This window comes from Dicentrarchus labrax, unplaced genomic scaffold (assembly GCF_905237075.1).
Source record: "Dicentrarchus labrax unplaced genomic scaffold, dlabrax2021, whole genome shotgun sequence".
Classification (NCBI taxonomy): domain Eukaryota; kingdom Metazoa; phylum Chordata; class Actinopteri; family Moronidae; genus Dicentrarchus; species Dicentrarchus labrax.
This window is the reverse complement of record NW_026136701.1, coordinates 6,694,942-6,720,987: the sequence shown is the minus strand read 5'-3', so window position 1 is coordinate 6,720,987 and position 26,046 is coordinate 6,694,942. Positions and strand designations below refer to the sequence as shown.

The 26,046-nt window shown below is 39.1% G+C and overlaps 3 protein-coding genes across 18 annotated transcripts; 2 read left to right on the top strand and 1 right to left on the bottom strand.

The window, feature by feature from the left end:
• Positions 1 to 201: 201 nt before the first annotated feature.
• cunh14orf119 (chromosome unknown C14orf119 homolog) lies at positions 202 to 1,742 on the top strand. The gene is made up of 2 exons (XM_051405718.1): positions 202 to 966; positions 1,094 to 1,742. Exons 1-2 carry the CDS (start codon positions 535 to 537, stop codon positions 1,265 to 1,267), a joined length of 606 nt encoding a protein of 201 aa, XP_051261678.1. The 5' UTR covers positions 202 to 534; the 3' UTR covers positions 1,268 to 1,742.
• Positions 1,735 to 20,206, bottom strand: si:ch211-14a17.10 (myosin-2 heavy chain). Of its 16 annotated transcripts, XM_051397784.1 has the most exons (65): positions 20,074 to 20,206; positions 19,905 to 19,978; positions 19,749 to 19,793; positions 19,577 to 19,601; positions 19,367 to 19,435; positions 19,189 to 19,278; positions 19,021 to 19,086; positions 18,832 to 18,927; positions 18,559 to 18,645; positions 18,322 to 18,420; positions 17,724 to 17,789; positions 17,170 to 17,259; positions 16,993 to 17,079; positions 16,807 to 16,896; positions 16,571 to 16,660; positions 15,590 to 15,673; positions 15,429 to 15,491; positions 15,276 to 15,338; positions 15,119 to 15,187; positions 14,908 to 14,991; positions 14,672 to 14,758; positions 14,259 to 14,342; positions 14,092 to 14,160; positions 13,918 to 13,992; positions 13,671 to 13,766; positions 13,489 to 13,578; positions 13,338 to 13,400; positions 13,189 to 13,251; positions 12,842 to 12,910; positions 12,631 to 12,714; positions 12,395 to 12,481; positions 11,747 to 11,830; positions 11,580 to 11,648; positions 11,406 to 11,480; positions 11,159 to 11,254; positions 10,980 to 11,069; positions 10,829 to 10,891; positions 10,687 to 10,749; positions 10,530 to 10,592; positions 10,369 to 10,437; positions 10,135 to 10,218; positions 9,971 to 10,057; positions 8,566 to 8,649; positions 8,401 to 8,469; positions 8,178 to 8,267; positions 7,933 to 8,022; positions 7,753 to 7,842; positions 7,602 to 7,664; positions 7,455 to 7,517; positions 6,623 to 6,691; positions 6,405 to 6,488; positions 6,071 to 6,157; positions 5,866 to 5,949; positions 5,670 to 5,738; positions 5,477 to 5,566; positions 5,296 to 5,385; positions 5,114 to 5,203; positions 4,918 to 5,007; positions 4,736 to 4,816; positions 4,493 to 4,555; positions 3,488 to 3,550; positions 3,236 to 3,382; positions 3,075 to 3,116; positions 2,945 to 2,992; positions 1,735 to 2,451 (listed from the first exon to the last, which is right to left on the bottom strand). In XM_051397784.1, the coding sequence occupies exons 1-65, from the start codon at positions 20,147 to 20,149 to the stop codon at positions 1,898 to 1,900; spliced, it is 5,523 nt and encodes a 1,840-aa protein (XP_051253744.1). In that variant the 5' UTR covers positions 20,150 to 20,206; the 3' UTR covers positions 1,735 to 1,897. The 16 variants fall into 16 exon arrangements, with proteins under 16 accessions (XP_051253744.1, XP_051253745.1, XP_051252900.1 ...); XM_051397785.1 differs by lacking the exons at positions 11,159 to 11,254; positions 11,406 to 11,480; positions 11,580 to 11,648; ... (5 more) ...; positions 13,338 to 13,400; positions 13,489 to 13,578; XM_051396940.1 differs by lacking the exons at positions 11,406 to 11,480; positions 11,580 to 11,648; positions 11,747 to 11,830; ... (5 more) ...; positions 13,489 to 13,578; positions 13,671 to 13,766.
• A 2,267-nt stretch (positions 20,207 to 22,473) lies between these two features.
• Positions 22,474 to 25,839, top strand: dhrs1 (dehydrogenase/reductase (SDR family) member 1). Its single transcript, XM_051400873.1, has 8 exons — positions 22,474 to 22,637; positions 23,413 to 23,563; positions 23,799 to 23,942; positions 24,031 to 24,110; positions 24,417 to 24,549; positions 24,660 to 24,897; positions 25,011 to 25,091; positions 25,171 to 25,839. Exons 2-8 carry the CDS (start codon positions 23,420 to 23,422, stop codon positions 25,305 to 25,307), a joined length of 957 nt encoding a protein of 318 aa, XP_051256833.1. The 5' UTR covers positions 22,474 to 22,637; positions 23,413 to 23,419; the 3' UTR covers positions 25,308 to 25,839.
• The last annotated feature ends 207 nt before the right edge of the window (positions 25,840 to 26,046 follow it).

The following is a 26,046-nucleotide window of genomic DNA, read 5'->3' as shown; positions in this document are numbered from 1 at the left end:
TCGACGACTTCCCCCCTAATCAAATATCAAATCAGTATGATATAATTAAAGCCAATAATACACAAAATCCACGTATTTACCATTAAATGTATTTATTTTACACATGATACACAAAGTACGATTTTAATATTTTTATTTTGTCAAAAACATTCTTTGCGCAAAATCTGCGCAACCTTGATTTCCTACACAACAAGGCTAATTAGCCGCATTCTCTTCCTGTATATATTCGTAAGGAAAACTCAGCGCGACTGTCGTTCGACATCGCTGCACTTTAAATATGCTGACAATAAGGTAACTTACGATTATTATTATTTTTTTTTAAGAGATGGGTACTTACAACTATTCATATTAAAAGCAGTTAATTGTGACGCTTGACTCCGACGGTAGTATTGTCCACATATAACGTTACGCTAAGCTACATGTTAACATTACCCAGACCAGAGGAATCTCTCTCGGCAGCTGGCATTGCGGATTAACTCGTAGCAGTGGAATAACTGGCTTTTCTCAGGCTGACACAAACCTGTATTTCCAAAGATGTCGTGGTTCAATCATGTCAGTCAAGGCTCAAATCAGCAGCAGCCCACTGACAGCCACAGACTCACAGCCACAGACACCCTGTGTAGTACTCTACACTCCAGGCTCAGGGGTCCGACAGAGGGCTCACCGGCCATGGCAACACAATACTGGACCGGCTGCTCCAGTCCCAGCCCGGAGGACTTTCCATCAGCTCCACAGGGTGTAGCCAGCCCTCCCAGCCTCGAGAAGCTGTCTTGCTCTTCTCCGAGTGCACGGCAGGTGAGAGACCCGGAGCCCATCTCGTATGTAAGCCTCCAGGAGCAGCGGTGCGTCCTGAGCTGGTTCCAGGGCTGGACCGCCGGTCAGAGGGAGCGGTTCCTGCAGGACCTTCTGGGGAAAGCTGTGCCTGGGAAAGTGTGCACCCTCCTAGACTCACTCAGTACTCTTCAGGTACTTTCTGCACTGTCACATCCTAACAGGTGTGTGTGTGTGTGTGTGTGTGTGTGTGTGTGTGTGTGTGTGTGTTATGTCATGTCTAACCTTTAATGGCTGCTTTCTCTTTCTGTACCCTGACAAGGTTAAAGACGGACTACCAAACATATTTGAATGCCAGCTGCGCCTGTGGACCCAGTGGTTTGAGTCTTGGGGAGAAGAGGAGAGGAATCATTTCCTGCACATGCTGGAGGAGCGGGACCCAGTTTTTGTTGCCCACTTTTACAGGAGTGTAGCCGGCACAGCAGGAAGAGACTGAGCAATGTTTGCATTGGGATTGAAAAGCAAATGATTACAACAAAATGTGTTAAAGAGGTGACATAGTGGGAAATGTGTATTAGAGCTGAGATAATACTCTTGAGAGAAATGTTTGTGTAGCTGTGATGGGACTTATTGTTGAAGGTAAACCATTTCATTGTAAGAACAGACGTGTTCATTCAATATAAGCTGTTTTTATTCTGTTTCCCGCACTGGTTTCTCCAGGGCTGCATTACACATTATACCAGTTTTTTTATAAAGTTCCGAACTCTTTGCTCGATGCTTTCATCATTGGTGAAGCTCTGCCATTTAGTGACACAATGGTGTGAACTTGGAAAAAAACAGGTTTAACATCTGGCTAAAGATGTTAACTGAATGTTTCTGTACTGGGCCTAGTGACTAAAACACCTGGACTGACATGGACAAGAGGACAAATCCTTTTTCAAACATGAAGGAATAAAGAAAATGCAGCGTTGTATATTTGTTTTTTATTGTCTGAGACATTCAGCAGCAGTAATGACAGAACTATTCTGCAGGCATTGGGATTGTTTATTTCCTACTGACATGACTATAAATGAGATACATGGCTAAGATTTGACACATAGGAAAAAAACATAACTTGGCCTGTCCTCTATTTTATCCAATCAACTGATCCGGGCGTCAGTAACACAATTGGAGTCTGAATTCCAACTTCCTCAACACAAAAATTGACAAATGGATAGATTTTGTCTGTAAACCTTTGACCTGCAAATGAGTACATATGAGATCGGGCACCAGCGTCGTAAAAAGAGATCTGTCCATTTTTGTAGTCCAGCAGAATGCCCAGTGTCAGAGGCTGCGTCTGAACTGGAATTGCAGCCGGTCTCCTGTCAATAGCTCGGTACTGGCCCTGTTTGTTCAGGACTATAGTCCAGTAACCATTTGCTGGACTGAATGATGGTGTTCCCTTTCTTGGAGCAGATTCACTGGCCATCCCAATATGGTAACAACGCTTCCCAGCTACAGACACCTCCCAGTATTGTCTGCCCGTTGAGAAGCCAGTCTTGCCCAGGACAGCGAGAAGCACATCAAACCGGCCTGGATGGTCAGGGACATCTAGTATTTCCATACTAGTGGTCATCTCACTGTTATCTGCAGACAGAGCTATTCTTGGGTTTGCTGTGTTTGGATCAAAGGTCATCTTCTCTGTAAAAAGAGAAACGCAGTAGATTATATCCGATCTTTCCATCACAATTTGAGAGGAAATTGACATTAAATGTTTAAAGCAGTGAATTAGTGTGGGGGAGTCACAAGAGACAGATTAAATAAAAAACAGTCAGAGTTGAAGCAGAAGAAGCTCAGATATCCTGACTTTTAAACCTTGGCATGGGTCTAGCTTCACAACACTGGATCCTGCTTTTCCCATAATGCAACTGGACAGCATCTTTCATTAGACCCTGGCTGGTAAGCAGACTTGACAGGCTGAGCGGTTCTGACCAGTAAACTGACCACAGTGTCTAAAATTCAGTCATCCATACAGTTTAAACAGTAACAAGTCTGTTGTATACAGTGTGTGTGTGTGTGTGTGTGTGTGTTGTATATTTGAATCAATAAATGTCAACATTAAATAGAAATAGCAAAGACTCTGCAGGCTGAAAAATTGGGAGAGATGAAATGAACTCTTGTGTGTGTGACTCACTGGCATGGATCGTCTTATCTTCCACATCAGCCACTCTGTCCTGAAGTTCTAAGAAGAGAGAAAGAACAGTGCAGTTTATTTTGGATGTGCACAGTGAACTCTGCACTTTTCTGAACAGCACAATAATTACCTTGTAAATCTTTCTCAAGTTTGTCCTTTTCATCTTGCAGGCCTAGCATTGAGAGAGAAAAGCAAAATGTATAGATTTCATCAAGAATCACTATTGCCTTTCCTCTAATATATACTGACTGAATGTACTTATTTTGCCTTTGGACAGAGAGCTGAACTTACTGCTGTATTCATACTGCAGGTTGTTATTCTCTGTGGTCTGTTTGTCTAACTCCTGCTGCAGCTGTTTGAGGTTTGCATCCTTCTCATGCAGCTGCTGCTGTAGGCGATCTGCATCCTCCTGGCTCTGTTGCAGTTGTCTTTGTAAATCTTTTTGATGAAATATTCAGTTCAGAAATTACATCAAATGACTCGCTGGATCTCAAGGACAGCTATGTGTGAACAGTAATAATGAGGTCATATTGAGGAACTCACCGTCACACTGGGTGTTGGCATCATTGCAGCACATTTTCAGTTCCTTGATCTCTTGCTTTAAGTCTGACAGAGAAAGGAGGTTTAAATGTTGGCTTGTTTCAAACACCAAGTGAAAAGAACAAGTTTTAATAGAACAGTGTCACATTTTGGGGAATACACTTATTGGCTTTGTTGGCAGCAATAAGAGAGAAGATTAAATCAACTCACATAACTGTATGGTAAATGTGAAGCTACAGCCAACTTAACTTAGCTAAGCACAAAGACTTGAAAACGGCTAGCATGACTCTGTCCAGGGGTAACAAAAAACTGATTGGCTTACCCTGTTCATACCCTAACCTAACCAATCTCACTCCTCATGCCTAAACCTAACCAGAGACCATTTAGAAAGGAGATAATTCACGTAAGCATAATTTCCTGTATCTGTGTCACATGAGCACAGATTATGACCAATTCCTTCACCCCAAAGTCACCAAAGTAAACACAGGACCCATTTGTTGCAAGCTGAACATCTTCCCAACGACACTCTCGTGTGATCTGGCAACACATATCTCTGTTGGCAGAGACAGTTATAAGTTAGTAAGTTATATTAAAGTTTGTTATCTACTGACAACATCATGCATGCACAACCCAGTCTGCTTCATCAGCCCACATGACCTTCACAACACTTCCAATTGAAGCCGGAGGAGAGGCGACCACGCCCCCACTTAGGAGACAGGAAGTGGATACCATTTCATTCACCATTGGCAAGTTTCCGTTCCAGGCAGGCATTATTTATTCAACAAAGACCCGCCGTTATTCTGCCTCTAATTGGCTACCCTGAGTTTAACCAACTAAACCAACAAAGGCCAATCAGAGGCCGGGAAGGGCAGGTCTTCTCATATAACCCCCCCCTAAAAACACAAACGTTTGGACTGAGCCTGGCTAGCCTTTCCTAGCAAATCGAACACGGGTATTTCCCAAATGGTCAAAATATCTCTTTAAGACATTGCAGTGTATAGGACATACCTTTATTTGTGTTTTCAAGTTTTTTGTTCTCTCTTTGTTGGGTTTGTGTTTGTTGTTCCAATTCTGAAACGACCACAACGGTATGAAAAACCAACCAACGTTACAGATAAAGTAAGTTTGTTAGATGTTTGTTTTACAAAACATACAGATGATTTAGTTTAGAATATATTCTAGCACGTACAGTAAGACATACTGTGTTGGATGACAGCAGTACCATGGTAGAAAAATAACACATTCACAAACCGTTAATATTTTGTGTAGCAACTTTGGACCCCAGTTTACGAGCCGCTTTCAGTTTTGCCCTCAGATCAGCAATCTCCATCACTAGCACAGACACAGACACAGACACAGACACAGTGTTACTTTGTGCGTAAATAAAACGAACAACATGAGACGAAACATCAGCAAATAAGAAGTTTTCATACTCGAGTTAAAATTCACTGCATCGGCATCCTTGAGTCTAAGTTCACTGTCTTGCAGTTGCCTCTTTGACAAATCCAGTCTCTTTTGAAGCTCTGAAAATAATTTAGAGATCAAGGAAATACAACATCATTAAATCTAAATCTGTGTATGTATCACCTCACAGCATGTTACAATGTAATGTCACATTTTGTTCTTTACCTTCGACATTCTCAGCATTTTCTTCTTTGAGGTATGATATCTCATCTTCCAGTGGTTTAATCTTTTTGTGAAGTTCCATAATCTGAGCCGCTAAAAAATGATAAAGCAAGCTTTTTTAGTGTTCTGATGCAATTAGATATTTCTGGGGGGGGGTTCTGACCAAAACTGAGCAGAACACTTACACAAATTACTAATCCTCATATCACTGGAGTCCAGCACCAGAGTCTTATCTTTTATCTGAGTTCTGATGTCCTCCAGTTCATTCTCCAGATCTTTGAGAAAGACAGGATGTTTTATTTCTTCAAAATGTATGAACAAGTATTCAGAAGTGTACATTTGGCTTGACGACATACAGCTTCTCACCTTTTATTCTCTCCAATTCAGCTTGTGCCTGAGCCTCTTTTTGCTTCTTCAGTCTTACTATTTCCTCTTGTTGAGCCAAGATTTTAAACACTAACAGAAGAAAGGCTGGATTAGATCAATTCAGTGGACGTAAAACCATGACCAACAATGATGATGATGATTACACTTTGTTGTCATTGTGATGACGACTCACTCAGTTTGGTATTTTCATTGTTTTCATCTTGAATTCCGTCAATCAGATAATTCTGGTGGTCTGTTAGTGCTGCGGACAAGAGACGCAGAATTCCATATGAGCACATGCAGTGTTTCTATGGTTTATTCAATATTATATTATAAACTGTTATTGCTCTAGGGTCCTTAGCATATGTAAACAAGATTCTGTCACTCACTTTTAATTTTTATGTAATCTGCATCAGTTGTTGCCACATTTGCCAGTTTCTCAATCTCTGTTTGTATTGTAATAATCTGTAGAACTAGAACAAGGGTTAAAGATTGATCATCATATTCCAGCATGTAGAACTTCCCATCTCAACTATACATATAATTCAGTGATTTTGGTTTTTAATTTAAGGTTGTTAATCATGTTCTACTCACGTCTTTGTGGTTGAGCACTTCTTGCTTTTAGCTCCTCTGTTTTCTTGTCCAGCTCATTGGTTTTCTCATCTATTATTTTTTGAAGTTCTGCAAAACAAAAAACGACTGGGATATTGTCTGTTCTTCTTAAGAGGAATAACACCTCACATCACTGTTTAGATGTTTCTCTGTCACTAATCTCTAAACTGTGTGCAGACATTGGAGTGCTAAATTTAAACAACATGGAAATTAAATATGTTACATGGTATATACTTTATATCAAGCAATGATGGAATATATGGATGTATGGACAACATCAAACTATATGGTGACAATGAAACACACACACACTGACCTTTGATCTTGGTTTCCGAGTCAGTGTTCTGTAGTTGTCTCTTTAGCTCCTCTAGTTGCAGAGTCAAAGTAGAAATTTGAAGAGCTGAAAGAACCACATTTAATTAAAAAAAAATGAACCAACTATGTTCAAATGAAATTAATTTCCACCATCCATTATCAATGAATTATTAATCAATTAACTGATTCGCTGTTTGGTAACACAGCTCTACCACTCACCAAGTGAAGTAACAGTGTCAGATCTGGACTGCAGTTCCTTCATTTTGGCATCCAGGTCATTCTGCAGATCTACAAGATCCACAGACAGAACAAGAAGAAAGATTTGAATGCCTTAAATAGCATGATCTGAGGAGTGTGAATAATTTATTTCTAAGATACAAGTTTCTTTATGCTAATCCAACAGGCAGCATCTTCTCAGCAAGACCGGCTACCTTGGGCTCTAGCATTGCCCTCTCTCCCCCTTATTAATGGCTTCACCTTTCCAGACACTTGTGCAGGCTATCTGGCAATCACATGAACCAATCGTTGCCCATAACACACCCCTTTTTATTTCACTTTATGCAGATAATACTGTCATACATGTAAGAAAACCCTCCAAATTGATTGACCATTTGTTAACTATTTGAGAAGTTGAAAAGCAGTTTTGCCCCTGAATGAACTGAATGACCATATGTATTTTCCCCAATATTGACATTTTGACATTTGACATTGACATCAAATTAATGAAAGAACTTCTTCCATTCTATATTGCTATATAAGCTATCTGTGGCTTAAAGGGGGAGCCAGAGGACAGTAAAAAGCCACACATTAAGGCGTCAGCTGTCCTGTACAAGTTTGAATACAGAGGGGTTGATATGCAAGATTTTGAGTGATATTCCCTCTGCTTTTCCTTCCTTACTTTAAGCTGTTTGGTGCAATATTGATGCAATAATTTGCTAAACAGAAAAAGATGCAGGACTGTCCCATTTAAACAACAAGTTTTAAAATAGACAATAAACCCACTGATTTCCCACAGTGGGGTCATAAGGTAACTAAACATAAGTACACTCACCTTTAAGTTTATGCTCAAAATTGGAACACTGTGCCTCTGTCTGGTTCAGTTGATTCAGCAGAGCTGGTACAAAAACACATTCATATTACTTAATTATCTTTTTCATTTCTTGTTGCAGAAACCTACACGAGCTAGAGGTGAACTTACCCTTGATCTCAGCCTGATCACGAGAGTGCTCCTCCACTTTTTCCTTCAGCTGCTCTCTCAGCTCTGGAAAGAGTAAGATATGCTTCAGCTTTAGAAGGAGCTACTGCTGATACATGAATTCAATAATGTCAAAGGGGAATGAGGCACTCACTGGTAATTGTAGCAGAAGCTGCTTGGCCCTCACTTTGCTTTTCTCTTTCTATGTTTCTGAGTTGTTTGTGCAGATCAGTGACTGTAAGAACTGAGAAACACAGAAATAATCTATTGTGAGACATATTTCAGACTATTTCTCATGATAAACGCAGGCCCCCCTCTTTCCCTTTTTACTTACTCAGTCTGGCATTTGTCTGATTCTTCTCATTCAGCTCGTTGACATATTTCTGCAGCTCTTTCCTCGTCGTCTCAAGATCACTTCTGAGCTCTGGGACAAATTTAAAGAAGTTAAAACACATGTATTAGTTACATGCAGGGGTATCGTACATGAGGGTACAGCAGTATTGATATTACGAATAACCTCGGCAGGAGGACACAATTAGCTTGTTTAGGGATTTGTAAAGGTTTGCTGGAGATACTTACGGGTAGCCTGAGTGGTTCCTAACTTCTGGAGGTCTAACAACTGTCTCTTCAGCTGCTCTGCCTGACTCTGCAGGTTTATGATTTTCAGGACTGAAGAACATTACGACAGAGAGGGTGATAATGTAGTGTAATTCAAGAAATACTGTAATAGGACCAACAACAAAGAAGAAAGAAAGCACAACTTGCCTATGAAACGTTCTTTTGACAGTTATTTCAAACTCACCCAGTTTTGTGTTATTGTCGTCTCTGTCGTCTATTTCAGTCATAAGGCCATCCACTCTGTTTTGCAACGCTAGGAAAAAGTAAAGCGTTTTTAATGTAAACCATTTAGTCAGTGATTTAATTTCTCAAATAATTTTATTGGCATTGGCATTTAAATGAAACTTACCTTTTATACGGCCACTTGTGGTCTCATTGGCAGCCTTTTTCTGAAGGTCCCATATTTCATTTTGCAGCTCAATGATCGTTAAAACTGAAACAAACATGCAGTGAGTTTGACTGACTTTATTTCCTCAGAAATGTCTCACCAGTCCTCAACATTAAAGACTTAATGACCATTTACTTTTTTTAATTACACAATTCTCTAAGCTACACTGTCTGGGAATACACAAGTATTTGTGCTATTTGAAATTGGACTGTCAGCTCTCACAAAAGGTGTATCTGGGGTTTTAAGAAAAGAGCAAAAGGCTACACAGCAATGCAAACAGCAATCACCAGTTGAGTTTTTATATTTTAGGCACATTCTCATGTTTCTCACAATCAAAGCAAAACATTCAACTCATTTAGCTTAGGGTGTAACTATTATAAAGGACGAAAATGTTGTATTACATGTGATATACATGCAATTAAGGTTAATTCTTAGGAAGTCAACCAAGATTTTTTTCCCTTTTTCTTTTGTCAAAAGATGGTTGCTATAGTGCCACCTTGTGGACTTATTTTCCCACAGCTTTTAGATGCTTTCTTTCTTTCTTTCTTGCTCGCTTTCTTTCTTTCTTTCTTTCTTTCTTTCTTTCTTTCTTTCTTTTTTTTTAAAAGGTTGTTACAAGAAGAAAACAAAAACTTAAGGAACAAACAAGGAAAATACTCAAAGTTTGTGAATTTAACACAAAATTGGATATTTAATTTGGAAATATTTGAAAATATTTCTATTTAAGATTTTTGGTATTCTTGTTCAGTAAACATTTTGGAGTCTTGATTATCATTTCTACTATAACACAGGAGCCTCAAAAGCCCACTGCACATTTCCATTTTAAAGGTAAATTAATATAATTTAACATTCAGCAAATATCTGGTTTTACAAATAACGTCACAGAAATGAGAAACATCGTACCTTGTATATTAAGGACAACTTTCAGGTAAGTATTAACTGTCAGACGTTTTGCACATTAAACGCTCAAATTGTCACACATACAGTAACAATTTGTTTTGATTAAAAACGGCATGTAAACAGACTGAATTCATATTTTTTATAAGGTTACAGTGTTTCAAATGTTTCCATTAATTATTTCATTTCAGTAATAGCTGCAGATCTAGACTGTACTAAATACATTTTTAAACTTTCATCTAAAAAGTCGCTATAGCAACACTATCACAAAAAGCATATATATCATATATCCCTGTATATAGTGTATTGTGTGTCAAACTCAGAGGGGCAATATGAAATTACATTTGAGGATAATACAGCAGCAACAAACTTGATATTTTAGGTTCTGACAGCAGCTGCTAAGTTAAATATGATTTGGACTTTGGACTGTGACCCAGATGATCACAGGGGATCAAATCAAAGTACTCACTTATTTTGGGGTTTGGAATCAGTCTCTCTATGTCTGCAGTCTTAGTGTTCAGATCTTCTTGCTTCACCTCCAGTTGCCTCTGCAGCTCTGTGAGGAGAAAAAGTGATGACAGTGAAAACTAGGAGAGGCAGAAAAAAACATTCACTGTGACTACTGCTACTCACCTGAGATCCTCTCCGGGTCGCCGGTGGTAGAGATCAGTTCCCTCAGAGTATTCAGCTCATCGTGCAGGTTTATCACGTTCAGAACTGACCCGGATAAACAGAGCAAACATCACTACAGAGCTTATACTTCTCAAACAAACTGAGCAGGAGATGTAAAATGAATAGTTTTTATCTATGTGAACATGGCACTGTACTGAGGCTATAATGGAAATACTGCATTGCAATTTCACTCACTGAGTGCCGCTTTGGAGTCTGCGGTTCTGTTCAACTCTGCAATCTTCTGTTCAAATTCAGTCTTTACCTCTGACAAAAGCACACACACATATACCAAATAAGAACTAACATGAAAACTTGAATCATCAAAGCCTTTAGCTGAAATCATGTTTACAATTTACCTCCATATCTTTCTTCAAGTCCAGAGCATTCTTCACTCTTTAATCTCAGCTTTCTCTGCAGCTCTGTTGTGTAAAAAGAGGAAGCCAGGTCTTCAAAGCTCACCCTTCAGAGGAGTCTTACTTATAAAAATCCTATTTGTAAAAACCCTCAACTCACCTCTGACTTCAGTCTGAGCAATGGCTTGTTCCCTTTCTTTGGTTTGCAGCAGAGCCTGAAGAGCTGATTTAAAACAATACCGTAGAGCATTACTAGTTTACTTATACATCACTTCTAATAACCAATAGAGTTCACAGCTTACCCTTGATCTCAGCTTGATCATGAGAGTGCTCCACCATTTTTGCCTTTAGTTGCTCCCTCAGATCTAGAAGAGTCAGTTTTGCTTTATATTATCAAACAGAAGATATTCATGAAGTGAATTTAGTGATCTTAGAAGAAAATGAGATACTTACAAGTAATTGTTAAAGAAGACGTTGTGTTATCATTGCGTCGTTCGTTTTCTAGGTTTCTGAGTTGTTTGTGCAGATCAGTGACTGTAAGAACTGAGAATCATAGAAATAATCTATTGTAAATAAATAACAAGACTATTTCTCAATAATGAACGCAGGCACCCTGTTCCCTTTTTACTTACTCAGTCTGGCATTTGTCTGATTCTTCTCATTCAGCTCGCTGACATATTTCTGCAGCTCTTTCCTCGTCGTCTCAAGATCACTTCTGAGCTCTGGGACTAATAAAAATGCAACACACTAGTATTACAGCCAACCTTTGCATCATGTGATAACTTGCTTGCATCCTTGACTTATCTTACACTGTCTGCTGTTTTATTCTACAGTTCGGTTCAACCAGCTGGAAACCTTTTGATTAAATGTGATACTTACGGGTAGCCTGAGTGGCCTGAGACAACTGTCTCTTCAGCTGCTCCACCTGACTCTGCAGGGTTATGATTTTCAGGACTGAAGCACATGACAACAGAGAGTGTAATAATGTAGTTTACTGCAAAATATACTGTAAGAAAATTTGTACAGACTTTTCCCTACTTACTTCAAACTCACCCAGTTTTGTGTTATTGTCGTCTGTGTCGTCTATTTCAGTCATAAGGCCATCCACTCTGTTTTGCAATGCTATGAAAAAATAAATAGTTTTTAATGTAAACCATATTTAGTTAGTGATTTAATTTCTGCAAAAATTTCACTGGCACTGGCATTTAAATGAGACTAACCTTTTATACGGCCACTAGTGGCCTCATTGCCAGCCTTTTTCTGAAGGTCCCATATTTCATTTTGCAGCTCAATGATCGTTAAAACTAAAACAAACAAACATGCAGTGAGTTTGACTGAGTCTGTTAATGGCAAATACTGACTGGACACAATTTTTTTTCACACTTGGAGTAGTGCTAGATCAAAAAGTCGACCTGCATTGTAAATAAATGTAGAGTCATGCACAACTGACATGGGCAAAAATCTACATAGAAGAGAGCAAACGCTGTCGGAAGAGGCCTAAAAGGGAAGGCACCACAAACAAAATAACTTAAAGATCCTCTGATTTGATGATATTTGGTTGTCTGTCTGCCTGACCGTCAGCAAGACTATTCCCCCTGCCATGAGGATTACCTGCCTGCCTGCCCGCCTCACAATCTCACCATTCGACCACTCCTTCCTGTATTTTCTATAAAAGACTTAATCTACTTGTCTGCTGTCTGCATATCTTAAAAATGTGACACTGTTCGATGTGCGGGGAGCTTGTAAAAAAAACATCCATGATGGTTAAGTGCCATCTAAAAACAGCTTTTTAGCCCTGCACTTGCTTACTTGCTTAAGATGTAAACAGTGACTCAGATCAACACAGAGGATCGACTCAAAGCGCTCACTTATTTTGGGGTTTGGAATCAGTCTCTCTATGTCTGCAGTCTTGGAGTTCAGGTCTTCTTGCTTCTCCTCCAGTTGCCTCTGCAGCTCTGTGAGCAGACAGAGAGATAGTGATACATTAAGGAAATACAACAAATGTTCAATTAATGAAAGTCATTTCTCAATGCCTAAAATATAAATATATATTAAGACATATTCCCATTTGCAGTGCCAAATGTTCACTGTGACTTTTACTCACCTGAGATCCTCTCTGGGTTGTCTGAGGTGGAGATCAGTTCCCGCAGAGTCTTCAGGTCATCGTGCAAGTTTATCACGTTCAAAACTGACCCAGAAAAACACAGCAAACATCACTACAAAATCTGAAACAACTATCAGATGAGAGATTTCAACTATAATGTGAATAATGCACTGCACTGGGGCCAATACTGTTGCATAATATCGTTACTCACTGAGTGCTGCTTTGGAGTCTCCGGTTCTGTTCAGTTGTACAATCTTCTGTTCAAATTCAGTCTTTACCTCTGATAGAAACACACACACATAAACCAAATCAGAACTGAAAACTAAAACATGGATCATCAGGGCCTTGAGCTGAAGTTGACAACTCACGCTCATATCTTTCCTCAAGCCCAGAGCATTCTTCACTTTTTAACCACAGCTTCCTCTGCAGCTCTGTTGTACAGACAGTTCCCACCCCATCCCAGCTCTACCATTTTAAACAACAAGTTTTAAAATAGACAATAAACCCACTAATTTCCCACAGTGGGGTCATAAGGTAACTAAACATAAGTACACTCACCTTTAAGTTTATGCTCAAAACTGGAACACTGTGCCTCTGTCTGGTTCAGTTGATTCAGCAGAGCTGGTACAAAAACACATTCATATTCAACTTAATTTTCTTTTTCATTTCTTGTTGCAGAAACCTACACGAGCTAGAGGTGAACTTACCCTTGATCTCAGCCTGATCACGAGAGTGCTCCTCCACTTTTTCCTTCAGCTGCTCTCTCAGCTCTGGAAAGAGTAAGATATGCTTCAGCTTTAGAAGGAGCTACTGCTGATACATGAATTCAATAATGTCAAAGGGGTATGAGGCACTCACTGGTAATTGTAGCAGAAGCTGCTTGGCCCTCACTTTGTTTTTCTCTTTCTAGGTCTCTGAGTTGTTTGTGCAGATCAGTGACTGTAAGAACTGAGAATCACAGAAATAATCTATTGTAAATAAATATATTTCAGACTATTTCTCAATAATGAATGCAGGCACCCTGTTCCCTTTTTACTTACTCAGTCTGGCATTTGTCTGATTCTTCTCATTCAGCTCGCTGACATATTTCTGCAGCTCTTTCCTCGTCGTCTCAAGATCATTTCTGAGCTCTGGGACTAATGAAAATGCAACACACTAGTATTACAGCCAACCTTTGCATCATGCGATAACTTGCTTGCATCCTTGACTTATCTTACACTGTCTGCTGTTTTATTCTACAGTTCGGTTAAACCAGCTGGAAACCTTTTGATTAAATGTGATACTTACGGGTAGCCTGAGTGGCCTGAGACAACTGTCTCTTCAGCTGCTCCACCTGACTCTGCAGGGTTATGATTTTCAGGACTGAAGCACATGACAACAGAGAGGGTGATAATGTAGTTTACTACAAAATATACTCTAAGAAAATTTGTACAGACTTTTCCCTAATTACTTCAAACTCACCCAGTTTTGTGTTATTGTCGTCTGTGTCGTCTATTTCAGTCATAAGGCCATCCACTCTGTTTTGCAACGCTATGAAAAAGTAAATAGTTTTTAATGTAAACCATATTTAGTCAGTGATTTAATTTCTGCAAAAATTTCACTGGCACTGGCATTTAAATGAGACTAACCTTTTATACGGCCACTAGTGGCCTCATTGCCAGCCTTTTTCTGAAGGTCCCATATTTCATTTTGCAGCTCAATGATCGTTAAAACTGAAACAAACAAACATGCAGTAAGTTTGACTGAGTCTGTTAATGGCAAATACTGACTGGACACAATTTTTTTTCAACCTTCAGCCAGCCACAATCTCACCATTCCACCACTCCTTCCTGTATTTTCTATAAAAGACTTAATCTACTTGTCTGCTGTCTGCATATCTTAAAAATGTGACATTGTTCGATGTGCGGGGAGCTTGTAAAAAAAACCATCCATGATGGTTAAGTGCCATCTAAAAACAGCTTTTTAGCCCTGCACTTGCTTACTTGCTTAAAATGTAAACAGTGACTCAGATCAACACAGAGGATCGACTCAAAGCGCTCACTTATTTTCGGGTTTGGAATCAGTCTCTCTATGTCTGCAGTCTTGGAGTTCAGGTCTTCTTGCTTCTCCTCCAGTTGCCTCTGCAGCTCTGTGAGCAGACAGATATATAGTGATACATTAAGGAAATACAACAAATGTTCAATTAATGAAAGTCATTTCTCAATGCCTAAAATATAAATATATATTAAGACATATTCCCATTTGCAGTGCCAAATGTTCACTGTGACTTTTACTCACCTGAGATCCTCTCTGGGTTGTCTGAGGTGGAGATCAGTTCCCGCAGAGTCTTCAGGTCATCGTGCAAGTTTATCACGTTCAAAACTGACCCAGAAAAACACAGCAAACATCACTACAAAATCTGAAACAACTATCAGATGAGAGATTTCAACTATAATGTGAATAATGCACTGCACTGGGGCCAATACTGTTGCATAATATCGTTACTCACTGAGTGCTGCTTTGGAGTCTCCGGTTCTGTTCAGTTGTACAATCTTCTGTTCAAATTCAGTCTTTACCTCTGATAGAAACACACACACATAAACCAAATCAGAACTGAAAACTAAAACATGAATCATCAGGGCCTTGAGCTGAAGTTGACAACTCACGCTCATATCTTTCCTCAAGCCCAGAGCATTCTTCACTTTTTAACCGCAGCTTCCTCTGCAGCTCTGTTGTACAGACAGATGAGGTCAGGTCTTCAAAACATTAATTTGAAATTGTGCTTTTAAGTTTTATCCATAAGAATAAAACGGACTCACCCTTTATTTCAGCCTGAGCTTTGGTATATTCCCTTTCTTTGGTTTGAAGCAGAGTCTGGAGAGCTGATTTAAAACAAAGGCATGCAAGAGATTTGTGTTAGTGTAAGCCACCAATTACTTATCATATCTGACTTTAACAACAGAAGCGGAGGAGGACTCACTGGTTGCGTCACTTGTTGATGTTGTCTGGTCTGGTTGTTCAACCCGCTCTCTCAACTCTTTCATTATGCTGACGATATTCATGACTATGAAGTAAAGCAAAATACTTAAGTGTTTGGAGTGGGGAGATATATGTATACTGTATGTGGGTGCTTTGGTGTTTCTTTCTTTGTGGAGATAACACAACAGTTAAAGTAGAACGTTTTTCAGATTGATTTAGCAACATTTCAGCAACTGTCTGCAACTTTATTTCTAAAAAGCGCCCAGTGACAAATTTCGTAATTTATTCAGACCATCAGGGACAAGGTGAGAAATGTGTTATGTTGTTATTCTTTTCCATGTATGCTGCTCAGAATAATTGCAGTCCGCAGCTCTTCTGCAAACAGTGCCGGGGGCTCTCCCTCTCCTCCTGTGTTGTGCGAAGGAAGTCATTAGATGTGGCGTGTTATGTTTGACCTTCTCTGTCACTCTTTCTTTCCGGATCTCTGGATTATGGTGTTATCAGTATGTAAATACTTTGTTTAAGATTGTGAATATTTAAATCCTCTCCCTATATTTGTAGATCTTTTAAACAACTTTTTACTTTGTGCTGTCCCTGTAGTGTCTGTAATACTTTGGCTAAATTATAATAATGTTCAAAGAGGGTGTAAGTTTCTATGTATACCAATCAGAAACTGCTTTGCATTTTCACTGCAGTTTGCGGCGATGCATTTATAGATCAAACAATGAATGATTAAAAGAATAATGAAAAGGGATTGTGGCCAAACAGCTAGAGTGAAGGTGGGTCAATTTTGTGCAGGGAACAACTATCAGAACTTCCATGGCGGACCAGAGTGAGTCAATGAAGTGATGTGAGTTACTGAAACAACAAGTTATTGAACTATATTCGTTATGTAGAAAGAAAAAAAACTTCAGTTTGGGACAATGGTTGTTAGGTCTGGGACAGTTGAAAGTGGAATTCTGGATGCCCTGCTCATACTTACTCAGTTGTGCCTGAGCATAGTCTGTTTCCTCCAGTTGTTTCTGTATGTTTTCTTGCTGTTTTCTTTCCTTCTCCAAAATAACTCTTAGCTCTAGGATGAAAAAGACAACTATGTATGGCTTTCTGCTGTTAGAGTAGCTATAAGATTTGTTTCTAGCTTTATCATTTCATATTTCCACACTGTGACTTGCAACTTCACACATTCAGGTAAATCAAATTTGTCTTGGGGTCATTCACCTTTAAGTTGGAAATCACTTGTCTTTTTGGCGTTTAATAATAACTGTCTTAAATTCTCGACCTCCATCTGCAACATCAAAATTTCCTTGGCTGGAGAAAAACATAAAGGATGAAGGATGTCAAATTAATGCTGTAGTAAACAGAATAATAACAACACAAAGGTGCATTGTTGAGTTGCACACTTACTAAGTTCTGTATTACTCTCCTCACGGTTCAACTGCGAAATCTTCCTTTTAAGGAGCTCAGCTTTTTGCCTCCATTGCCTCTGGTAATCTGAAAAAGAAAAATAAAGAATGTCACATACAAGATAAGGCAGGAACTACTATACTGTGACATCTCAAGACACAAGGTATAAGAGCTCACCAATAGTATTAGTTCTGGATTCCTCAATGTGGACACTGATGAGCCTCTGTATCACTGAGATCTTACTGTGCACAGAAACCAGCTCCAGCACTGGAGGACCAACAGAGGACGCATATTAGAATGAGTTGAATTCCAACATTTTAAAGGACCAGTGTGTAGGATTTAATGGCAACTAGCGGTGAAGTTGCAGATTGCGACCACGTGAAACCCCTTGATGCTAAAGAGAGACTACGGTGGCCACGAAACTTTCAAAAAACACTAAACGTCCTATCTAGAGCGAATGTTTGGTTTGTCTGTTCAGGGCTACTGTAGAAACATGGTGGTTCAACATGGTGGCCTCCATGGAAGAGGACCCACTCCCTCTGTAGATAGAAACGTCTCATTCTGAGGTCACAAAAACACAACAGCTCTTATTTTCAGGTGATTATACACTAATGAACATATAGCTAGGAATATTATAATCCATATCTGTCAATAGATCCTCCTAAATGTTACACACTGGACCTTTAATATTGACAATATAAATATTGACAGATGTAGAGAGGTGTACTGACTGGTTGAGCCTGCATCTCTGTTGCCTCGCAACTCACTGATCTTCCTGTCCAGTTGGTCTTGTAGTGCTGATGAGTAGAAAGTGATTAAGCAGAGAACAAATCATAAAAACGGACATAAAATGAGTCCTTCCAAACAAAACTGCTGAACAGACCATATAAGAGGTCTAAAGCGAGGTGATGTAAAAGTAAGACTATGTAACTTTCGTGAACAGTGGCGAGAAAACAAATGACAATTATGAGATCATGCTAAATGTTGAAATACTGTTTAGTATAAGCTACTGAATTTAGCTAACTCGTTTAGCTAAAATGCTAAGCTATGGAGTAAGAGTGGAGTCATAAAGTCAGATGAGACAGCAATGTGCATTGTACAGCAAAACGTTTTCTAACATTAGCCACATAAGCTTCTGGTAATACCAGACCAAAGCTGTGGCAACAAAAAGAATATTGAATGGAGATTTGTTGCACTTCATTTATAAATTCAACTTTTTACTTGTAAAAGGCAGAATGTGTTTTTCTTCAAATGCACTGCCTGAATTATGGACAAGCAATTTACATACCTCAGCATTTCAGTATTTCCTTCAAGTGAACAACAACTTACCAATAATTCTCCTGTCGGGTTGAAGACCAGCTTCTCCTCTTCTTGATTTTGCCTGTTCCAAATCCCAGATCTGAGTTTGTAGTGAAATGACTTGAAGAACTGAGCACACACAAAAACAAGTCAAATCAGGACCATGTAATACTGTACAAATCAAAACGGATCAACAGCCCAGCAATCCTTGACACTGCCAACAGCTGTTCTACAAATGTCTTGTAAATCATTTTAAAGAGCTCATACTCAGTGAAGAGTTTGTGTGGCTTCTTTCAATCTGCTGTATCTTTTCATTCAGTTCAGTGGTTTTCTCTTGCAGCTGTCTCTGCAACACTGTGAGACATGAAACATTTTAATTCAAAGACATTTAGTCAACACCAACAAACACTCTCACAGAAGATACCAACATAATCAGAATAATAAAAGATAAATACAAGATATTGGACTGACAGTAACATAATAGTGAATTGAATTGTTAAGACTTTGCCAGCGGATTTAGAGCAATGAAATAACACTTGCCTCCAAATTCAGGAGTAGTTTCAGTAGAATTTGCAGCATGTTTGATCTTCCCCTCCAGTGAATTCACCTCCCTGGTGAGTGCAAGGGTTTTCAGAACTAGAAAAAGACAGCTATATTCATCAAACTGAAACTTTAACCCATATGATAAAACAATAAATAAAAAGTTTAACTCCCTGCAGGTGAACTTACTCAGAAACATGCCACTGTCCGTCTCCAGAAGCTGTTTCATTTTGTTTTGTAACTGGATCTGATAAGCTGTCAAGGAGTTAAAGATATGGTAAAACATTGGTTTATGCTGCCCTAAGTGTATCATTTAAACATGTGCCATGAATGTATGATTTATAATCAGAAGCTTACAGTCAGTAATAGTTGATGCTGTTGAACTGCATGCGGCCAGCTGCAGTTTCAGCAGTCTGACTTCACTCCTCAATCCAAAGGCTTCATTATCTGTCAGAGAGTACAGGTTATATCGGAGCAACAGTAAACCCACCGGTCCTAACAGTACACCTCAGATTCTAAAAGGATAAATGCTCACCTAGTAGGCTGTTGCGGTGAGTTATCTGCCGAAGCTGGCTGTCAAGCCGTGCCAGCTGCTCCTTCATACCTGACAAGACGTTAGTAATGTCACAATATGTTTATATAGGGTTACAGTCTAAGCCTAAACCATTGTGTACATTTGCAATGGGAATTTCAATCGCTGCTACGGCGATTCATGATGTGCAGGTAAGTATAAAGAACCACTCACCAGTACAGGTTTTGACCACAATTGACTGTGAAGGAAAGAAATATATTGCATTGGTTGAAATAAATACAAAAAGTAGATTATGTAATAAAGGTTTAACATTGGTAACGTATCGGTCACTTTAACAACCACAGGAGATTTGCATTGGCATGAAATTGTTGAATTTGTTGCATACCGTTATATTTATATTCTTGGGATCAATTCCTTCTGGTAGGGTTATCTGAAGTCAACGGGACAGAAGACAGAGCCTTACAAGGATTTCCCAAATTGCAATGTAGCCTAATATAAATGTGTTTATCTCACTCAATAAGTCACAGTTTGGGGGACTCACTGGAAGCTTTGAAATGATTTGGTCCAACTCTGAATGTCCTGTACGACCAGTTACAAGATTCACATTCTGGTGGACTGAGAAAACAGAGAAACTTCAGGATGAACAATTATGTATGTTTTATTCGCTGCTTACTAACCGAGTGCAGTGTGGATGGGTTACTGTTCCTTACCATGTCTGTTGTCAGAAGCTTCAAAGACACAACACAGGAGGAAGGGAATCCAAATGAAGTAAGAACCTCCAGCCATTGCACTGTTTGCCTGGTGTCATAAATCTCTTCTTCCCAGCAGTCCTAATGTTTTTTATACAACACTGACACTGAATGACTGATGTCGAAGGAGGGGGTGTTAACTTCCCAAAGAGGGAGGAGGAGACTATTACTACAATTATTACCGTTAATTGTGAATTATTTACAATATATCAGACATTTTTGTTTATCTTCAGCAAACATTGTGGGGACACAGTAAATCAATCAGATTGCAAAAGGGCACTTCATGAGACCAGAAACTGGAGGAAAAAAAAAACTACATTCAAATATTGTCTTCTGTAAATGTAAACTTCAGTATCATTTTAATTAATGCTTAGTGAGGAGGTCGTTTCACTCAAAGTTTGACAAGTCCTGAAGTCATAATGATTTATTCTGCAAGAGGCAAGTTGAAACTGACAGACACATCTATTAACACTGAATTAATGATTAAAAAGTGTTCCATGAGTTTGTTTAATGGCACGGATGTGGGTAAATAATAACTGTACAAATCACGTGGTAGAGCTAAAATAAAATAAAAAATAAAATATGACACAGCTGTTCTTTAAAAAAGCAAGAAAGAGATAATGGAATTACGATCTTTCCAGCTAAGAGCCATGTCGTATACAACATAAAACAGAATCTGCTATCACGAGTCAGCATTTGCTTTATTTGACTTCAAATGTTACTTGAAACTCCTTCCAATGTTCACAGTGTCTATCAGTGTAGGCGTTTCCCGTAAAAGTTGATGTGCTGACATGATTGCCTAATGTTTTCGATTGGGGGCTTTTTTTGTAATATGAGAAAAAACAGAAGTTGCTGAGTTAATGAAATGGAGCATTTTGAATGCAGAAAACTGAAACTATAACATCCCATAACAACAAGCACAAGTGCAACGTCACAGAGTCAGTCTCCTCCCTGGGACATGGTGGTGGAAAAGTGTTCAATGAGGCTGATCTGTCAAAGATGTACATTTAGCATGACAAAAACTAGAATATGATTTAAAGAGACATTTCACACAAATTACAGAAAAACTTATTTTCTGTCTTACTCTGAGATTTATTCACCCAGGTTTCCCCCTTTGTGATTCCTACCTGGGCGATGACATTTAGTTTGTGTTGATTTCTTTAAACAAATCTAACAGCAACGTCTCCAGTAATAGATTCCCCTTTACAGTCGTCACTGCAACTTTTTACAGATCTGGTTTCCATATATTTTATATTTGTATATAGCGGCTCCTTTTTATTGTCTCTATTTTTATCTTATCTTTATTTATATATTTTTTTGCTTCACTGTGATTCTTAAGTGCCAAGGCAAATTCCTTGTGAAAACTTAATAAACCTGATTCTGATATTGACAGAAGAGGATCCTGAAAAAAACCTTATTAAAAGTTGAGCCTGTATGGATTCCTGTTAGATTAGAAAACCTGACAAGGAGGGAGGTCAATTCAAAAAATGTAAACAAGCAAATATATAGCTTTCCGCATTGATGTTGACCATGATGAAGAATATTGTACATCAGGATTTAGCGTTATAAATTTGCTTACTTGGCTTGAAATTAGGTTTGACCTGTTTTAGAGTGTGCACAGTATCCCCCGCTATGTCAGCAAGGTTCCACTTGTTGATAATGATTGACTAAAATGTCTGTCCAGGTCATTTTCGATATCAGAAGGAGTGTAGACAGACAGCCTCCCCTCACTCACCCCCCTATCACGCAAGTGATATGGTTGATCTGAAAATGGATAAGTGAACTTGCAGCCTCCTTACAAAGAGGTTGATGACCTGAGTTTACCCCCTACTATGTCCCAGACTATCAGGTGACAAAATGCTCACCATTTTCCCTGTGCCAGTATTTAAAAGCTACGTGTATTTTTTATTTTTTACCACAGCACCTCCATGTGTGAATTGTTGTGAATGACCAAAGACGACCACGTACCGTCACTCACCAGCAATGTGACATTGACAGTATGATTGTGGCCCATCCCAGTGTAAACTGTTATCAACAGTTTGTTAAACAACAACAGCCTACAACCGTGCTTAACAAAGAGGCATTTAAACTAATATTTGAAGCTAAAAAACGTCACTGGTAGCTCATAACATAACTAAGTTACTCTTTGACTGTTCACTTCAAAACCAGAATATCTGGGGCGAATATGGCTGTACCTTACTAATAACTATTAGTTCTCTCATTACAACTATGATTACTAACGTTTGTCTGTCCAAATTTAGGCGAAGGGGGAGGTTGTGAATCGCCGTCACCTCCACTCACTCTCTGCTTCGTTTCGCGAGTTCTCGCGATATTACGGCAGATCCAGTCTGGTGTTTGATAGGCGTTACTGTCACATTGTTGTAGCTCGAGGCACTACACGGTGCATCATCACAACCGCTCACACCAGCACTCACGTCTGTATCGATAAGTTGCCTTGTGTGGTTCCTTCGCAGGACTATCGTTAAGAGTTATCAAACCACATCCAGCGCTTTGTGTGGAATAAGGTATTGGTGTTATTTTCTTTGTTTTCTTATACAATATACAGCGTTAAATAACCGTCTTGGCCCTGAAAGGCATGAATTTTTATTTAATTAATGTAAAAAAAGTATCGTCGGTTTATCTGAGAAGTCTTTTCTCGTGAAAGGGTTTATGTTACACCAACTTATCGTTTTATGACGACAATAATTTCGTTGTAAAGTTATGACGGCAATAAAATCGTTGTAAAGTTGTTGACAGCAAAAGTTTGGCTGAAATAAGGAGAAAAAAAGCCATTGTTCAAAATCAATTAGCTCGTGTTTCGTAAGAACGATGAAAAACACGAAAACATGAGTAAAAATAGCTCTTTACATAAGAAGAATGTGTCCTGGTATAACCTCAGCAGATGTTTTGGGTGTATCAAAACAATACGTGGGTTTTCCTCCTGTATACAATATAGCAATAGCCTTGCTACGTCTTTATATAGTGTAAATATGTACTTTTACAGTTTGGGTAAAGTTTACATTTTGTTCCTGATACATCGTTTAACACACAGTCTTGTCATTATATCAGTGTCAGCTGCACATTCACAATGTTGAGTAACAGTGACTGGACCTAATGTTGTGTAAGGCAATAAATAGCTCCTTTGGAGTTACAGTGAACTATGGACAGTGGATGGAGGTCATGCAATTTTTCTACCTTTGTACAGCCATGTTGCAATTTTCCCCCAGTTGACCTTTACTTGTAGTTGTGTGTATGATTGTGCTGACTGCTTATCCCATGTGGTGTTGTCTCCTCTCCCAGAGAAAATATGTCCCTGTCTGGCTGGGTGTGTGTGGTAACAGGTGCCTCCAGGGGTATCGGAAGAGGAATAGCTCTCCAGCTGTCTGAGGCTGGAGCCACCGTCTACATCACAGGGCGCCAGGAGAAGAGTCTGAAACAAACTGCTGCACAGGTGACATGTTGAGCTTGAATTTGTTAGGAGGGCTGTGTCAGACAGATATTAGGTAGAGTGACAAAAGCAGTGTCCATTAACCTCTTCGATTCATTTGTGATCCATAGGCTCAGCTCCCAAATATGCAAATTCCTCCCTCCAGTACAAAATCGGTGCTCTTGAAATGTGGGTGTTGTATGCTCTGTAGTATTGTAGTAGTAGTGTTTCAGTCAGAATTTATTTGTTCTCATCACAGGTTAAGGAGAGGGGTGGAAACTGTGTGCCAGTTATCTGTGATTCTACAAATGACAAAGATATTGAAGAACTGTTTGAGCGGATCAAACGTGAACAGAACGGCCGGCTGGATATCCTGGTTAACAATGCCTATGCTGGAGTACAGGTAGCTACACTGCACTGTCATGAAACACTACTTGGTGTATCGCAAACTTAATATAGTAGAATTACTTGCGGATGATTTGTTACTCCAGGCTATCTTTGACAATATGGGGAAGAAGTTCTGGGAAACGGATCCGTCCATGTGGGACTCCATCAACAACACAGGCCTCAGGTATGTTTTTTGTGCTTATTCATGTCTGATAAATTAACTGAGTCACTAGCAGCAAGTTGCTTATTCATCTTCTCGTGCGTAGTTACAGACTTCCAGACATTACTCAACTTGTTTTTGACTTCTTGTGTTTAGTGGGAATTTTCTGGAACACACTACAAAACAAGAAACTGGGGGCATGATGTGACACATAGTGTGATATGTTTACTGTAAATTCAAGCAGTATTCATTTGCACTGTGTTAGAGGTGTCTTAAAACAGGAACGGCCAAAAATGATTTGACTTGTTTCCATTTCTATTTATCTGGCAGGGGCCACTATTTCTTCTCAGTTTATGCATCCCGGTTGATGGCGGCTCAGGGTCAGGGTTTGATAGTAACCATTTCATCTATGGGTGGGCTGCGGTACCTCTTCAATGTGCCATATGGCGTTGGTAAAGCCGCAGTAAGTTCTCCTCTCATGAAGTCCTATGTTATTGAGAGCCAAACTGCATTTAGTTCAAGTACATGTATTGTAAAATTAGGTCAGTGTAATGGAAACCTGTTTGTTTCCAGTGTGACAGGCTGGCAGCAGACATGGCTGTTGAGCTGAAAAACAGGGGAGTGGCTTCCGTCAGCCTGTGGCCGGGACCGGTTCAAACAGAGTTGGTGTCTCAGCTCGTGCTAGGGGAAGACGCACCACAGAGCATGAACTCGGACGTCTCTGGGGTTTCTTCTCTTCAGTTAAAGGATGTTTTTGCCAATGGAGAAACCACGGAACTGAGCGGGCTGTGCATAGTCAACCTGGCAAAAGGTGGGATTACACTGTACAAGATGGTACATCAGTCAGACTGTTAAATAGTAACTGTAATAAAAATTATTTCTTTAAAAACTAAGCATATTGTTTTTTTTCTTTCTGTCCAAAAGATAAAAATCTGATGTCACTGACTGGGAAAGTACTCATGACCTGTGACCTGTCCAGACGCTATGGGATAAAAGATATTGATGGCAAGTGCCTATTAGTTGTTAAAGTTACTTTTATGTACTGACAATGATTCTAATATGTTCTTTAACTGTTTATTTTCAGGACGGAGTGTGGTTGATTTCACTTCCCTAAAATACCTCGTAACCCAAGTCCCATATCTCTCCTGGCTGTCAGCTGTTGTCCCTTCATTCCTACGCCTGCCACGCTTTGTGCTCAACCTGGCAAATAACCGGTTCTAAACATTTCAAACATTATATCGGTACCGATGTGGCAATTTCATCCTGTATTTCAAGCACATGGTTATAATTCTAGCTAAACCTAAAGTTGTCATGTCAGTGGCCCAGATTACTGGGGGCTAAAGGATGACAAGAACCAAAACAAATCAGACAGACAATGATATTTTCTGAAGGAATATTGTTTGAGTTTGTGTGAACATTCCTACTTGAATACATAATGAAGGCCTTTTTATGAAGTTTGGGACTAGGTAAACATGAAGGATGCTTTAGCATATTTTCTGTATTTAACACTAATGTCAACTGTGGGTGAAGCCACACAATGTGAAAATGGGACTTTATTATCATGTTATGCATTTTCTTAAGTGGTAAATAACAAAGGTCACATTATAACGAAGACACATTTTATAAACGTATGCTTGTGTACTTTTGCACTTGTTATATTTCTATTAAATCTATATATACATATATACTAAACTACTATTACTACTGTACTTGACTGGCTAACAACTGGTTCAATAAAGAAATGTTAACCTGCTACTGTTTACACTTGTCACTCCTTTTTACAAAATAAAAGATAGCATCTCCAAACTGCAGAAAGATGAATATTTATATCTTGTCTATATGATACTATTATTTAGCATGATCAAGTTGTTATAAATGCTACAGAGAAATTAATGACCAACTTACAGCTGGATTATTTTCTTAGAACTTGGGTTTATCACCATGTCTAAACCTTTGTGGG

Bases quoted from the DNA above. Each gene is read 5' to 3' on its own strand.
- si:ch211-14a17.10 (XM_051397784.1), bottom strand. From the start codon at position 20,149: ATGGCTGGAGGTTCTTACTTCATTTGGATTCCCTTCCTCCTGTGTTGT. The intron at 14,759-14,907 runs GTGAGTAAAAGT...GTCTGCTCACAG, and splicing joins CAACCCAGAGAGGATCTCAG to AGCTGCAGAGGCAACTGGAG. The intron at 10,438-10,529 runs GTAAATTGTAAA...TGCTTTTGTCAG, and splicing joins ACTTGAAGAAAGATATGGAG to AGGTAAAGACTGAATTTGAA.
- cunh14orf119 (XM_051405718.1), top strand. From the start codon at position 535: ATGTCGTGGTTCAATCATGTCAGTCAAGGCTCAAATCAGCAGCAGCCC. The intron at 967-1,093 runs GTACTTTCTGCA...TACCCTGACAAG, and splicing joins ACTCACTCAGTACTCTTCAG to GTTAAAGACGGACTACCAAA.
- dhrs1 (XM_051400873.1), top strand. From the start codon at position 23,420: ATGTCCCTGTCTGGCTGGGTGTGTGTGGTAACAGGTGCCTCCAGGGGT. The intron at 23,564-23,798 runs GTGACATGTTGA...TTCTCATCACAG, and splicing joins TGAAACAAACTGCTGCACAG to GTTAAGGAGAGGGGTGGAAA. The intron at 24,550-24,659 runs GTAAGTTCTCCT...GTTTGTTTCCAG, and splicing joins ATGGCGTTGGTAAAGCCGCA to TGTGACAGGCTGGCAGCAGA.